Source organism: Nicotiana attenuata, unplaced genomic scaffold (genome assembly GCF_001879085.1).
Source record: "Nicotiana attenuata strain UT unplaced genomic scaffold, NIATTr2, whole genome shotgun sequence".
NCBI classification, from domain to species: Eukaryota; Viridiplantae; Streptophyta; class Magnoliopsida; order Solanales; family Solanaceae; genus Nicotiana; species Nicotiana attenuata.
In genome coordinates, this window is record NW_017670370.1 from 749,324 (window position 1) to 763,120 (window position 13,797).

General features: G+C 41.0%; 1 protein-coding gene across 1 annotated transcript; it reads right to left on the reverse strand.

Moving 5' to 3' along the window:
- Positions 1–3,961: 3,961 nt before the first annotated feature.
- LOC109238490 lies at positions 3,962–4,753 on the reverse strand. Its single transcript, XM_019404960.1, has one exon. The coding sequence runs from the start codon at positions 4,751–4,753 to the stop codon at positions 3,962–3,964; it is 792 nt and encodes a 263-aa protein (XP_019260505.1).
- Positions 4,754–13,797: the final 9,044 nt, after the last annotated feature.

Consider the following 13,797-nt stretch of genomic DNA (forward strand, 5'->3'; position numbering starts at 1 on the left):
GCATTCAGAGTCAGCTCCGGTAAATGTTTGGGTTTCTTGGAGTCACAAAGGGGGATCGAAGTCAATACCGACAAGATTAAAGGCATCAAGGATATTCTAGACTAGCTGACAAACATGAAATAAGTCCAAAAGCTAACCAAAAGACTAGCTGCTGTAAGCGGGTTCATTTCCTAGTCCTCGGAAAAATACCATCACTTCTTCTCACTTATGAAGAAGAAGAAGAAGAAGAACAACTTCGAATGGACTCCGGAATGCCAACATGTTCTAAAAGACCTGAAACGGTATTTATCAAGGCCTCTTTTACAATCAAAACTGGAGGAAGGTGAACAGTTGCTAATATACTTAGCGGTCTCGGAGGTAGCGGTAAGTGTCGTTCGAGTATGGGAAGATGAAGATACTCAATCTTCTATCTATTATGTTAGAAAAATTTTAACGGGAGCGAAAACTCGTTAACTGCCCCTCGAAAAATTGGCCTTAGCTCTCATAATCGCCGCTCGAAAGCTTAGGCCTTACTTTTAATGCCACGTGGTAGCCGTGGTGACAACTTTTTCCTTACGGAATGTCCTTTACAAACCTGAATTGTCAGGTCGACTAGCCATGTAGGTAGTCGAAATGAGTGAATTTGACATCGAATATAAACCTAGGAATGCAATAGGATCACAAGTATTGGCCGACTTCGAGGTCGATTTCAGTCCCGAGGTACTGCCTTTGGCCACCAAGGAAGTGGTGATAGTGTCAACAACGACATCAGGAGTTTGGACCTTATTCATGGATGGAGCATCCAACGTAAAAGGGTACGGGCTTGGGGTAGTCTTAATTACGCCCTCGGGAGAAATTCTAAGGCATTCCATGATGACTGTTCCTTTGACTAACAATGAAGCCAAGTATGAGGCTTTAATTGTAGGACTTGAACTGGCTCAGGGACTAGACTCTGAGGTCATTGAAATTAAATGTGATTCCCAACTGGTGGTGAATCAGGTATATGGAATCTTTGACACCAAGGAGGAATGCATGCATCAATATGTGATGAAAGTTCAAACTCTGTTCGCATAGTTCAGGGAATGGCCAATCACCCACACCCCAAGAGAAGAAAATGCAATAGCAGGTGCATTGGCCAATCTGGGCTTGTCCATTGAGATGAAGGGATCAAATTCTGGTACAGTCGTACATCACATGCACTCGGTATTGGATGTGGACAGTTATTATGAAGAAAATGTGACAAACTTGGTATGGGATTAAAGAAATAAAATCTTCGACTACCTTGAGCACGGAATACTGCCCGAAGAACCGAAGGCATCCCGGGTACTCTATACCAAAGCAGCTCATTACAGCTTCTGGGGAGGACAGTTATACAGAAGGTCATTCCAAGGCCTATTGGCCCAATGTTTAGCAGCCTCTGGGGCTAATTACGTCATGAGAGAGATTCACGAAGGAATCTGTGAAAATCATTCAGCTGCAGACTCGTTGGTGTTAAAATTAGTTAGGGCAGGACACCACTGGACCCGGATGGAACAAGACGCTAAGGCGTTTATTCCGAAATGCGAGAAGTGTCAACGCCATGCGCTATTAGTACACAAACCGGTAGAGCTATTGCACTCAGTATTATCACCATGGACATTCTTGAAATAGGGGATAGACATAGTCGGTCTGCTGCCGCCAGCTCCCGGTAAGGTAAGGTTTCTTTTGATCTTAACTAATTACTTCTCAAGTGGGTTGAAGCAGGTCCTTACCAAAAAATCGGCGAGTGCGAAGTGGTCGATTTCCTATGGGAGAACATAATTTGTCGGTTCGAATACCGAAGGAGATTGCCTGCGACAACAGGCCACAGTTCATAGGCGCAAAGGTCACAAAATTCCTTGAAGAGTTAAAAATCAAAAGAATCACATCTTTGCCATACCAACCAAGTGCAAATGGCTAAGCGGAATCGACAAATAAGGTGATTATTCAAAACCTCAAAAAGATATTAGAAGCAGCCAAAGACAAGTGGACCGAAGAGTTATCGGGAGTTCTATGGGCATACCGGACAATGACCAAGTCAAGAACAGAAGAGAGACCTTTCTCTCTCGTATATGGAGCAGAAGCTCTGATCCCGGTAATAGTAGGAGAACCTATCGTAAGGTACTTCTGGGTGGACGAAGAAATAAACAACAAAGCATTACTAGTCAAATTGGAGCTGCTTGACGAACGTAGGGACTTGGCGCACTTAAAGATGGTGTCCTAGAAATAAAAACGAAAAGATACTATGATAGAAGGGCCAATCTCCGCTATTTCAAAGTGGGAGACTTGGTTTTTATAAAGGTGACTCAAAAAACCCAGGAACTTGATCCACGCCCAATCCACACTCACTAGTGAGTGAAAACGGTCGTCGGAAGAATAGTACCCAACAAGAGTTGGGGTCGATTTCCACATGGAGTTAAATATGGGTGTTAGGGTGTACACTTGTTGAGCATAGATGTAATAGCTCAATTACACTTCCAAATAAGGGGGTTTTGTTATCTACTTCTAAAATTGACACTAGCAATGGTCAACTAAGGAAAAGAGGCTAGAAAACAAGCAATTGTTTTTGTTGTTTTTATCAAATGGGTAAAAGGACTAGGGATGTAACCATCACCTAGGTGTTAGCCTAATGGGTAAATTATGTTAATGTTTGTTTTAGTGATCGGGGTATATTATACCTCTCAACTCTAAATCACCCACTCAACACCTCTCGGTTATAGAGTGATTTTGTCCAAATTGGCTTTCTCAAGCCCAATTGGGTATCAATTCTAATAGTTGATATGAGCTCAAGTCGAGTTTTTTCTATCTCTAGTTCAAACCCTTTAATTAAGCTAGCCAAAACCTTAACTAGCCTAATTTCTTGTTAGCCAAGTTTAACTATACTAAGTCCATCTTTCTCAAGTAAGAACCAAGTCAAATATGCATGAATCAATATTTGCAACCATTAATTCTAGAAATAATGCATGAATAAGGATAATAATAAATACTCAATCATAAACAGACATTAGATTAATTACCCATAAGGTTTACACACTAGGGTTGGGTCACAACCCTAGAGAAAATCTAGCTACTCATAATAGAATTGAAGAAAATAAATAAGAAGAACAAATTAAAGCCATAATACAAGATTAAATTGATAAAACTAATGATTCTTCACCCAAAATGGTCACAAGTTACCAAAAGTAGTAAAAGATAATGGCTACAACACTAAAAACTATAAAACTTTCCCTAAAAAATATTTTCTGTCTATTTATAGTGGCCCAAAATTCACTAACAAAAACTCCATTCGGGAGGTTCTGCGGTCGCACAATTCCATGTGCGGTCTGCACTTTTCTTGGTTATGCAGGTGGAGGATTTCTGCAACCGCACAATTTGGTTTGCGGCTACACTTCATCTTCTGCAGCTGCACTTTTCCTTCTGTAGCTGCACTTTTGGCAAGGCTTCACACTTGTTCATTTTGCATACTCACTGAACTTTTTGAATTCTTGTCAGTGCGACCATGTTTTGCGATCGCACAAATTGTGTGCAGTCCGCACTTTTCCAATCATCCTCTGAGCTTCAGTCACCAGATCTGCAGCCGCAGAGGTAATTTTACGGTCTGCACTTTCTTCTGTGGACCGCACTTTTGGCCTGCTTCACTCCTTCTTGCCTTATGAGTCGGAACACTTTTTTTGAGTTAGGTTTCTTTGTTGAGGTCCACTTCTCAAACCTTTCTACAATTTGCACAATTTTATTAGTTTTGGGAGAAAAAATCAACATTTTCAGATTGAAACTAAATCAATAAGGTATTAGCAAGTGGTTTTTTTTGGTAATTATATTTTCCATTAATCACCAAAGAAGTCATTACAAAACAGTAGAGTCATCCTCGACTCACTTAATCTTTACATAAATTCTAACTCTATCCTATAGTGTGAGCTACTCATAAGAACACTATACAAGAGGCTGGTTAGTTACTACATTGTTTTCAAAACATAAGCTGCTGCATTTGTGCCCTCATTCCTCCTTGAGCTCTAATATTGCAAACACACGCCATTTCTCTTGCTATTTGATCTGCAGTCCTCGTTGTCTCTTCAAATATTCTACTGTTTCTCTCCCTCCATATCCTATATATGTATTCTGCATATACCATTTTCATTATTCTGGCTTTACATGATTTCCCCTTAGCTTGTGTTACTACCCATGCCATCATCTGATTATAAGATTGCATTGAATTCACATGAATTCGTATCCATTGCATAAGCCTTTCCCATACTGTTTTAGCAAATCTGCATTCACCAAACAGATGTGCATGTGATTCATCTGCTCTATTGCATAAGCAGCATCTTGAACTTACTTGAATTCCCCAGTTTGCAAGCCTATCTGTTGTCAGCAATCTCCCATGGCATTGCATCCACATAGTGAATCTTGCTTTGGGCCTAGCTTCATTGTGGAACATTAAAGTTCTCCATGTCACCTTGCTGTAATTTCCCAAAATGCCTAAGTATATTTGCTTGATACTACTCTGCCTGTATTGTACTGTAGGCATTTGTTGAATCACCTCTCTTGCCTCCATGATCTTTCTCACCATCCAACTTGCCTGTTGGGGTATATTCATCTCCACTATGCTTTGCCCTTTTATGTAGTATGTGTGGATCCATTTTATCCATATTTTGTCTTTCTTTTGTGCCAGATCCCAATATACTTTAGTGATAGCAGCTCTATTCCAAACTCTGATATTCAGCACATTATACCCTCCAGCAGATTTAGGTAAGCACATTCTATCTCATGCTATCAAAGTTCTCTTTGTAATTGTATTAGAGCCGGACCATATATAGCTTCTGCAATATGACTCTATTAGATTCATCACTTTAGCTGGTAGAATAAATATTTGGGACCAGTAAGATTGGATACCAAATATCACTGTTTGGACTAACTGCACCCTTCCAGCATAAGATAATTTTCGAGCTGTCCAAGAGGAAATCCTTGCAACTATTCTGTCAATCAGTGGTTGCCATTGCATAGTTGATAGCTTCTTTGTATCCAGTGGGATGCCCAGATATTTGAAAGGTAACTCCCCAAGTGAGTATCCAGTCTTCTGTAGAATTTCCTGTCTAGTATCCTGAGCAACTCCTCCAAAATAGATTGCACTCTTATTGGGATTAGCTAGCAGTCCAGATGCAGCAGAAAACTGCATAAAACAAGCATGTAAAGTGGAGACAGACTTGCTATCACCCCTAGCAAACATCAGTAGGCCATCTGCAAAGCTGAGGTGAGTTATATCCAACTTACCACATCTAGGGTGATACCTATATTCCTTAACATGTTTCAATCCTTTGAGCAACCTGCTTAGGTATTCCATTGCAATTGCAAATAGAAATGGTGATATGGGATCACCCTGTCTGAGTCCTTTAGCAGCTTCAAAAGGCTTTTTCAGTTCCTCATTTATCATGATTGAATAGCTCACTGATGATACACAAGCTCTCACCCAGTTATTGAATTTTGTGGGAAAGCATAGATATTCTAATAGTTGTTCCAAATACACCCATTCAACTGAGTCATATGCTTTCATCATGTCAACCTTCATCATACATCTAGGAGATATATGTTTCCTGCTATAGGCCTTAACTAGCTCATGAGCAAGAATGATGTTATCTGCTATTTTCCTCCCTGGGATGAACCCTGCTTGGGCTTCAGATATGATGTATGGCATGATCTTATTTAATCTACCAGCTATGACTTTAGAGATAAGCTTGTATAACAAAGTGCAGCAAGCAATAGGCCCGAAATCCTTAATTGTCACTGGATTAGGAATTTTTGGCAGCAAAGTGATAGTAGTGCAGTTGATTGCTGGAAACATCACCCCTGTGTGGAAAAATTCTTTCCCTGCAGCATACACTTCTTCTTTGATCAATGGCCATGCTTTCTTGAAGAATTCTGCATTGTATCCATCTATGCCTGGTGCTTTATCACTTCCTATTCCCTTCAGAGCTTCATCTATCTCTTGTCTAGTAACTTCAGCAATCAGGTCTTGTTGTTGTTGTGTTAAGGTTGGTCCTTCCCTCATTACCATCTTGTCCACAGCAGGAAATACATGTGCACTAGTTCCCATTAAGCTTTTGTAGAAGGATACAATCTCCTCCTTTATAGCTGCATGATCTGTTATGGTATTTCCTGACAGTGTTTGTAGTTCAACAATTTGTTTTCTCTGTTGCCTCTCCTTTATTACTGCAGAAAAGAACTTATTATTGGCATCACCCAACTTGATCCAGTTTGCTCTTGCCTTTTATTGTAGTATCTTTTCTTCCACCATTGACCATGTTTCCAACTTTTGCAACCATTCTTTCTCTTGGCCTTGCAGCAGGTCACTATAGCTAATTTGCATATGGCTTTGTATGTGATGAATGGTTTGTCTTGCTTGATCTATCTTCTCAGCTACTCCTTTGAACTCAGCTTCATTCAGTTGTCTAAATTGGCTTTTCATCCTTCTAAGCTTGGCCCAAATACTCACCATCTTCCCTGTTACTTTGTTATTGCTCCATTCTTCCCTTACTATCATTTTAAAATCAAGATGGCTTGCCCATACATTAAAAAATCTGAATGGACTCTTGGTAAGTTTCCTAGGTTGCCATATGTTGATGGACATGGGACTGTGGTCTGAAATATAAGGCTCCCCATACTCAGTGCTCAGATGACTATAATTCATCATCCATATATCATTCCCAAACACCCTATTTGTACGACTCCACACCCTATCATCACCCTACTGCTTGTTGTCCATGTAAAATAATTCCCTCTTCATGGTAATTCTGCAATACCAATGTCATGGCATAGTTCAGCAAGGTCCTTTATATCAGCACTTTTTACAGGTACTTTAGAGAGTCTATCTTGAGCATTGAGAATAGCATTGAAGTCTCCCCCAATTAACCAAGGTCCTGTAGTATTCTGTGCTAATCTTTTAATGTGCTCCCATAGATTTCTTCTTTGATATGCATCATTATGGCCATACACCACTGTGAGATAGCAATACATCCCATTCTGCTTCCCAGTTACTAGACAATGAATGAATTGACCTTGTTTGTCTAATGGTTGTACTGTATATACATGCTCATCCCATATAATCCATACCCTTCCATTCACAGCATACTCATAATTTGTCATCCTATTCCATCCAGGGGCTATTCTACTAATCACCTTCCCTGCTTTGTCTTCTTTCACCTTTGTTTCAACTAAACCAACCAGCTTGATGTGTTTTTCTTTTATGTACTGCTTTATTTCTTTTTGCTTATATCTCTTATTCAGTCCCCTAATGTTCCATATTAGCCAAGTCATTGGTGAATGATTATCCCACCTTCCAAATCAGGTGGCCTAGTTTCCTCCATTCTTTCCTCTTCATGTTGCAATATCTGAAAGACATTTTTTGTGGTTATTGTTGTATTTCCCATTGCCCTTCTGCTATTGCTAGCCATAGCTGGCCATTCCTCTCTTTGGTTAGCATGCTGCATTTCTTTTGCTTTTCCTTTATCCTTTATTACCTGTGGATTTCCAGCACTTTCAGTGATTGTGACTGCATTCTCATTGTCCTGCCTCACTAGTTTGCTTGCTCCCTCATTTAGCTCTGTTTGTTGTTGTTGTCCTTGTCCTTTAACTTGCCACCTTGTGGAGTTTTCCCCTGCTTCTGTCTTCCTCTGTACTGATCTTCTTGTTTACTTTCTTCTCCAATGTACAGTCATGTCCTATCTTTATGCAGTTTATATAATATTGGGGTTTCCCTTCATACTCCACTTGTAGCTAAATCTTTTTCCCTGATGGTTCTTGTAATGTCAATTCTGTTGGAAGCTTTTTTGTCACATTAGCTTCCACCAGAATCCTAGCATATGAGATACGTGTCTGCTTAGTGGTACATTCATCAGCAAAGAGTGGCTTCCCAATAGCACTTGCTAGTTTGCTCAATGTCTTGTTACCTCAGTAACTCATAGGCAAATTAGGAATAGTGATCCACAAAGGAATCTCCATCAGGAACTCTGCCTTGATGTCGAAATCTGGAGTCCATTGTTTTAATATCATTGGCCTACCATTAATAGTATAAGGCCCTCCATATAGTATGTCCTTCAAATCCCCTATTATATCAAATTTTGCTATGTAGTATCCTTCATCATGCAAATATAGATCTGGTATACTCACTCTACTCCAGGCATGAGCTACATATTTCTCCATGAATTTGTACCTTGGTGTATCCCCAATTACATAGATAATTAGGGCACACTCCCATTTTTTATTCTGTTCCTCAATTTCTTCCTTATCTACTTTTGCCACAATGTTACCATCAATAATTTCTGGTGGAATATAAGATAGTACCATACCATTTTCTGAAGATCTGTTGCCAGTGAACAGGTTTGCCCATGTTTTCTCTTTCTCCGGTGCTGCTGCATGTGTTGGTAGCATATCCTTTTGCTCAGCTGTTACTGTTCCATTGACATTCAGCTCAGCTGTTGTTGCTTTCTCCTTTTCCTTCGGAAACTCCTTAACTGTACTTGCTGTGGTGCCTTCACATGAAGATGAAGACACATTCATCTGCACTGCACTGAGATCTATCCTTTTCGTTGGTCTCTTAGTGTACCTAGGTGATCCTAATTTCTGAGAATTATGCTGAAATTGTTGTCCGATTGGTGTTGTTACTTGCTGAGTGGATCCTTTAGCTAGAGTATCTGCAATTACTATTACACTGATGGCTTCGCTGACCGTCACAAGTGGTTCTCGTTTAGGTCATCCTCCCTTTCTCGCCATGGCTTCTTCTCAGACGGCGTACGTTAGCATAACGTGCGTCGAGAGCTTAGAGAGAGAAAGTTTAGATGTTGAATGTGAAGCTTAGCATAACAAGTGGTTAAAATCCACACTTTTCGAAATTCAATGCAGGAAAACTGGGTCCGACATGGGAAGGCCCCTGCCGGGTCTCAACTGTCACTGGAAAAGGATTGTACGAACTAGAAAACCAAGATAGGGTCAAATCGCCGAGCAACTGGAATGTGTCTCACCTTAAAAGGTATTATTGCTGATGAGCACCGCTTATACTGAAAGTATGTGTTGCACTCTTTTACCCTTCGTCCAGTTTTTGTCCCAATTGGATTTTTCTAGCACGGTTTTTAACGAGGCAGCAATGTAAAGCATACTACGAAGGAAACACCATCAGCTGAAATAAGACCTTTAAATGACAAGGCATGGAAACGACAAACCACTACTTGATGGTTAGATAGTCTTTGGCTCGATTGCAAAATTCCCAACGGGAAACAAAGCTTGCTATCGGACCAAAGGCTATTCAACCGTTCACGGGTTCTCCTTCCCTACAAGCCACTGGGGTGGTTAGTGGTTCGGTAGTAAAGTTCCTAACGAGAAACTAAGCTTGCTATCGGACCAAATATTATCCAACCAGTCACTAGTGGAATCCTCAAAGGAGCAAGACTTCCAGTGTTTCAATTCGCATTATTCGCATTTGAACACTAGGGGAATGATATGATAATATTACAATCTGATTGCAACAAAAAACAGAACTACGAAATTCAGGAACAAAAATGTCTCATCGGGACCGGGAACTGCACAACCAACACCGTAGAAACAAGTTGTACAAATTAGACACAAGCAATGGCAATTTCTTTTTTAGCAAAACGAATGCTTATGTACTTTTGAAGATAGAAGGAAGAAAAGAAAATTCTTTTATTTTTATCTTGTTTCTTGTCCAAACGATGAATTGATTTTATCATTTGAAAGTTAATCAAGTACTTCAAATCCTAGTGCCGGAATGAACAAGAGACGTCCTCTACAAGAGCACCGAAAACATAAGAGAACTCTCTCTTATGAAACCCTCACAGTAAAAGGTTGGTTCGGAAAGAGTTTATGCCCGCAACTCAAATGCTATTGGGGAAAGATACACCTGAAGCCTTGTATAATTCAATGCAAAAAAGTAAACTTTGCGCAATGCTTAAACAAAAAACACTTTTATTTATCAAACGTGCCAAGCAGCAAAATACAAAAATATGAAAAGAAAAGAACAAAGGAAAATAAAGCAAAAAGCTAAGCTATATCGCCCCAAAACTCGGGGGAAGAGAAACATTTGTGCCCCTAGGAGAAGTAGGAGGATCTGTCGTCGGCTCGGGATCTTGGCCTTCATCATTATCCTCTTCAAGTTCCTCTTCTGTTCACGAGAACTCGGAACTGGAACTAGAAGAGTCAGTTGCATCAGGCTGAGCCAGAAGGCGTCTTCGAGCGGTTGACTCCAGTTCTCGGGCATTGGCAATTTCGGGATCAATAGCAATGACGCCAGCTTTGGCCTCTTCCTAGGTTTTTCTCCTCATGCTATACATAGAATGTGCTTTTTCAATAATGAGGGAATCCACTCGTTGCTGGAGTTCTAATTTAAGCGATCAACCTCACTCAAAAGGCCATCCCACTCGGATCTAACGGCGTTAAGGCCATCCTACTCGGAGTTCAAGGCTACCTCCAAGTTATTCAATCTCTCAATGGAAGCAGATTCACGCTCGACAGCAACGAGCACATCATTCTGGACCTTAGACCATTTAGCCTTGGCTTCTTGAAAATGTACATTTAACTGAGAGCCTTATTGGCTGAAGGCCATCACTTCTTGCTAGCTCTGCTGCAACCGAGCCTCTAACTCACCAGCTTCAGCAGCTTTTGCTTCCAGCACCGGGAGGCGAGCAATAATTTGGTCCCTCTCAGCCAACAGTTGATCCCGCTTGGACTTAAGTTTTTCTTTATCGAGCATCAACTTCTGAAGGCCCTCGGAAGCAAGGAAGTTGGCATGCGAATCAAAGCCCAAGTTAGAAACTCTTTCACAATAATTCAAAAGGAAAGAGTCAGTAAAAAGAACAAGTACAATACTGCAACTGCATTGTTCATTGCATTATTTATCATACACTCCCTCAAAAGAGAGTGTATTTTCTTCCCATCTTACTCTGAAGTCAGCGGCTTAAGGTAATTAGCAAGTTCCACCGGCCAGGACAGCAGATGGCACTCAGTAGATACCGAGAGGGAGACACTCCTTCTCATTTGGATATGTAGAAGGGGGCGAATAGTTGTGCCCAAAATTCCCATGGTCTAGGGACTGGGAGGAGGGACATCCTCCTCTCGGGTGTCTGCGACCAGTGGGGGTGATGTAGCAATTGCTGGTAACGAAGGTATGGCCGACGTGGAAGGAGATGAAGTTGATGGTGTTGTGGGTTGAGAAGAAGTTGCGGCAAAGGCAGTGCTAGTTGTTGGTTGCTCACCAACCGAAGACAGAAGAGGTCTGGTACTCAGCCTAATAGTACCGAGAATAGCAAGTGGGACTGGAAAAGGGAGAATTGGCATTCTTCACCAAGTCAAACTCTCCTAGAGCGCTTGGGCATCGGCCCCGGTTGGGATTATAAGCTCTTCAGATTGAGCTTTTTATTGAGCTGATCAAGGTCGTTGTCTCCTTTGTAGGGAAGCCCCTTCATCAATGGCTTCCCTGTCATCATCAATCACCATTGTGACTATGGATGGATCGGTGTGGCTTTTTTCACCTTTTTTATTCTTGCACTCGATCGAGGAAGAATGCCGCCTTTTTGGTTGTTTGTTCTCCGACTGGGGAATCCTAGAGGAAGCGCTTGCACCTGAAGCACATCCGATGGCGCCGGTTCGAGTGAAAGCCTCCTTCAGCAACCTTGCAGCCTCCGCAGGATCAGCCAAAATATCCTCCTCATGAATGGTAACAAAGCCCTGCGGGAGACCTGAATTCAACAAAAAAAGAGGTTAACCAATTTTCTTATGCACAAAAATGAGATGAGGACAATTAGTTTTATGAGTCAAATTACCATGATTGTTGGCCTTCCACATGTATTTGGGGTCCAGTTCTTTCCACTAGCGGGTCTCAAGCGTGGTGATGTCCAGAATATTTTGAACCCATAGGTCCAAGCCTTCAACTCTTGGGGGTGTCCACCGAGTTGCTAAAATAATAAAAAGAGAAGGAACAACAACGACATGAAACAACCTTTTTTCAGAAGAAAAAAAAAATAGACTTTGAACTTGCGTGTACGAGTTCAGTACTCAGGGAAAGATGGAGTTGTGGCTGGGACAATATCCTTGGTGGAAACAACGACAAACTGCTCCATCCATCCACGATCGTTGTTTTCATCTATGCTGGTGAGCAAAGCATGGTGGCCACGTTTGCTGAAATTTATTACTCCCCCACGAAAAATCTTGGGGGAGTAGAGATTCATCATGCGAGCCAAGGTGAGCTCATCTTTCGTCTCCTGGAACAGCTGCCGTAGACAGGTCATCGTTCGCCATACAGAAGGGCCCACCTATGCCAAGCAAACTTGATATTTGTGGCACAACTCCAAAATCATGGGGTCAATTCCCACGCTCAAAGTAAATGGGCACGTATAAACGTACATGAAGGCCTTCTTAGAGAAGGTTACTCGCTCCACCAGTTCGGGAGCAATAATGTTTAGATCATGGCAATCACAATCCTCCTTCACAGCAGGAATGCTGGAAGGGCAGATGAAAGAAGGGTATATTCCAACAGCCAAAGTGCGAGAACTTGAAGAAGGAAACTTCTCTTCGAAGTCCTTGGTCGTGTTGAGTCTTTTTGGGATGATGGTTCTCACCATAAGGGGGTCAGCATCAACATTGATTTCTTTATCTTTTTTCTCCTTCGGACTCCTACCGAGAGAAAACTGGAGTTCTAGGAAGAGTTAGTGGAAAAAGCCATGATTAGCAGAAGGTGGTAAGAGTTCTTTGAAGAAGAAGATTAAAGAGGAGTAAAAGAAGGAAAGAGTTGAATACAAAAGAAGTTGAGAGAGTTTGTAAAACTATTAAGTGTAAAAGAAGAAGAATGAGGCGTATAAGTAAAGGAATAGGCGGCTAAAATCGTGGCCATGATTACCTCTTGAACAGGCGAAAATATTACTAAATCATGGAGTAACACGTGTTCGGGGTATTAATGCGGAGAGACGTGCGTCTAATCAAGCGTCAGAAACTTTTCCAAAGGGTTCAAAAAAAATTTCGCCAAGAAAGGAATCTTCACCAACTTCCAGTGAGACAAGATGTACCACCGGAAAGTATGGGGATTATCTGTATAAGGTAAAATTGGTTCACACTAAATACTCGAATGATAGAGTGACACGTGGAACTGGGAACAGACGGTAGACGAAGCAAGGGGAAGCCAAGACCGAGGACAACAGTTTCGGTTGGCATCAGGTAGACCCCGAAGGGAACATTATCAATGGGGACAAATAAATATTTGCCACCAGATGACATTCAATGAAGAATATTGCTCAGTATTAAATACACATCCGTTACAGAGAATTTTGGCATTCATAGCCGGTCGTTGCATATTCATCAATTGTCCTCATTATTGTCATTTAAGAGGGGCTTGATCCTAGGACCTTGTTCCCTAGATTTAGCTATAAACAGTGACTTCAAAAGCCATTGTAACACACGTAATTTCTGACAAACTTATGCTACACATCATTCCAAGCTAAATAATATTTTATTTTCTGTCTATCAATATTCTTATTGCTGCCTCCGAAAGCCTGCTTCCGGAATCAAGTTGTCCGCTATCTTATCTCGATTTCAACGCTAAGTCTTGCATTTTATTTAATTTATTTATTATTTTGAGATCAAGTTGATTCGCTTCTCTATAAACCACGCTATAAATTCAACTATAACGTTTTACGGATAAACAATTTTGGAATTTCCGCGTTCCTGAGAGGTCCATTAAAAATAAAATTATTACCAGGTTAAAAAGGAAGTGAAGAAGACTAAACTTGGAATTACATTTCTTATTTT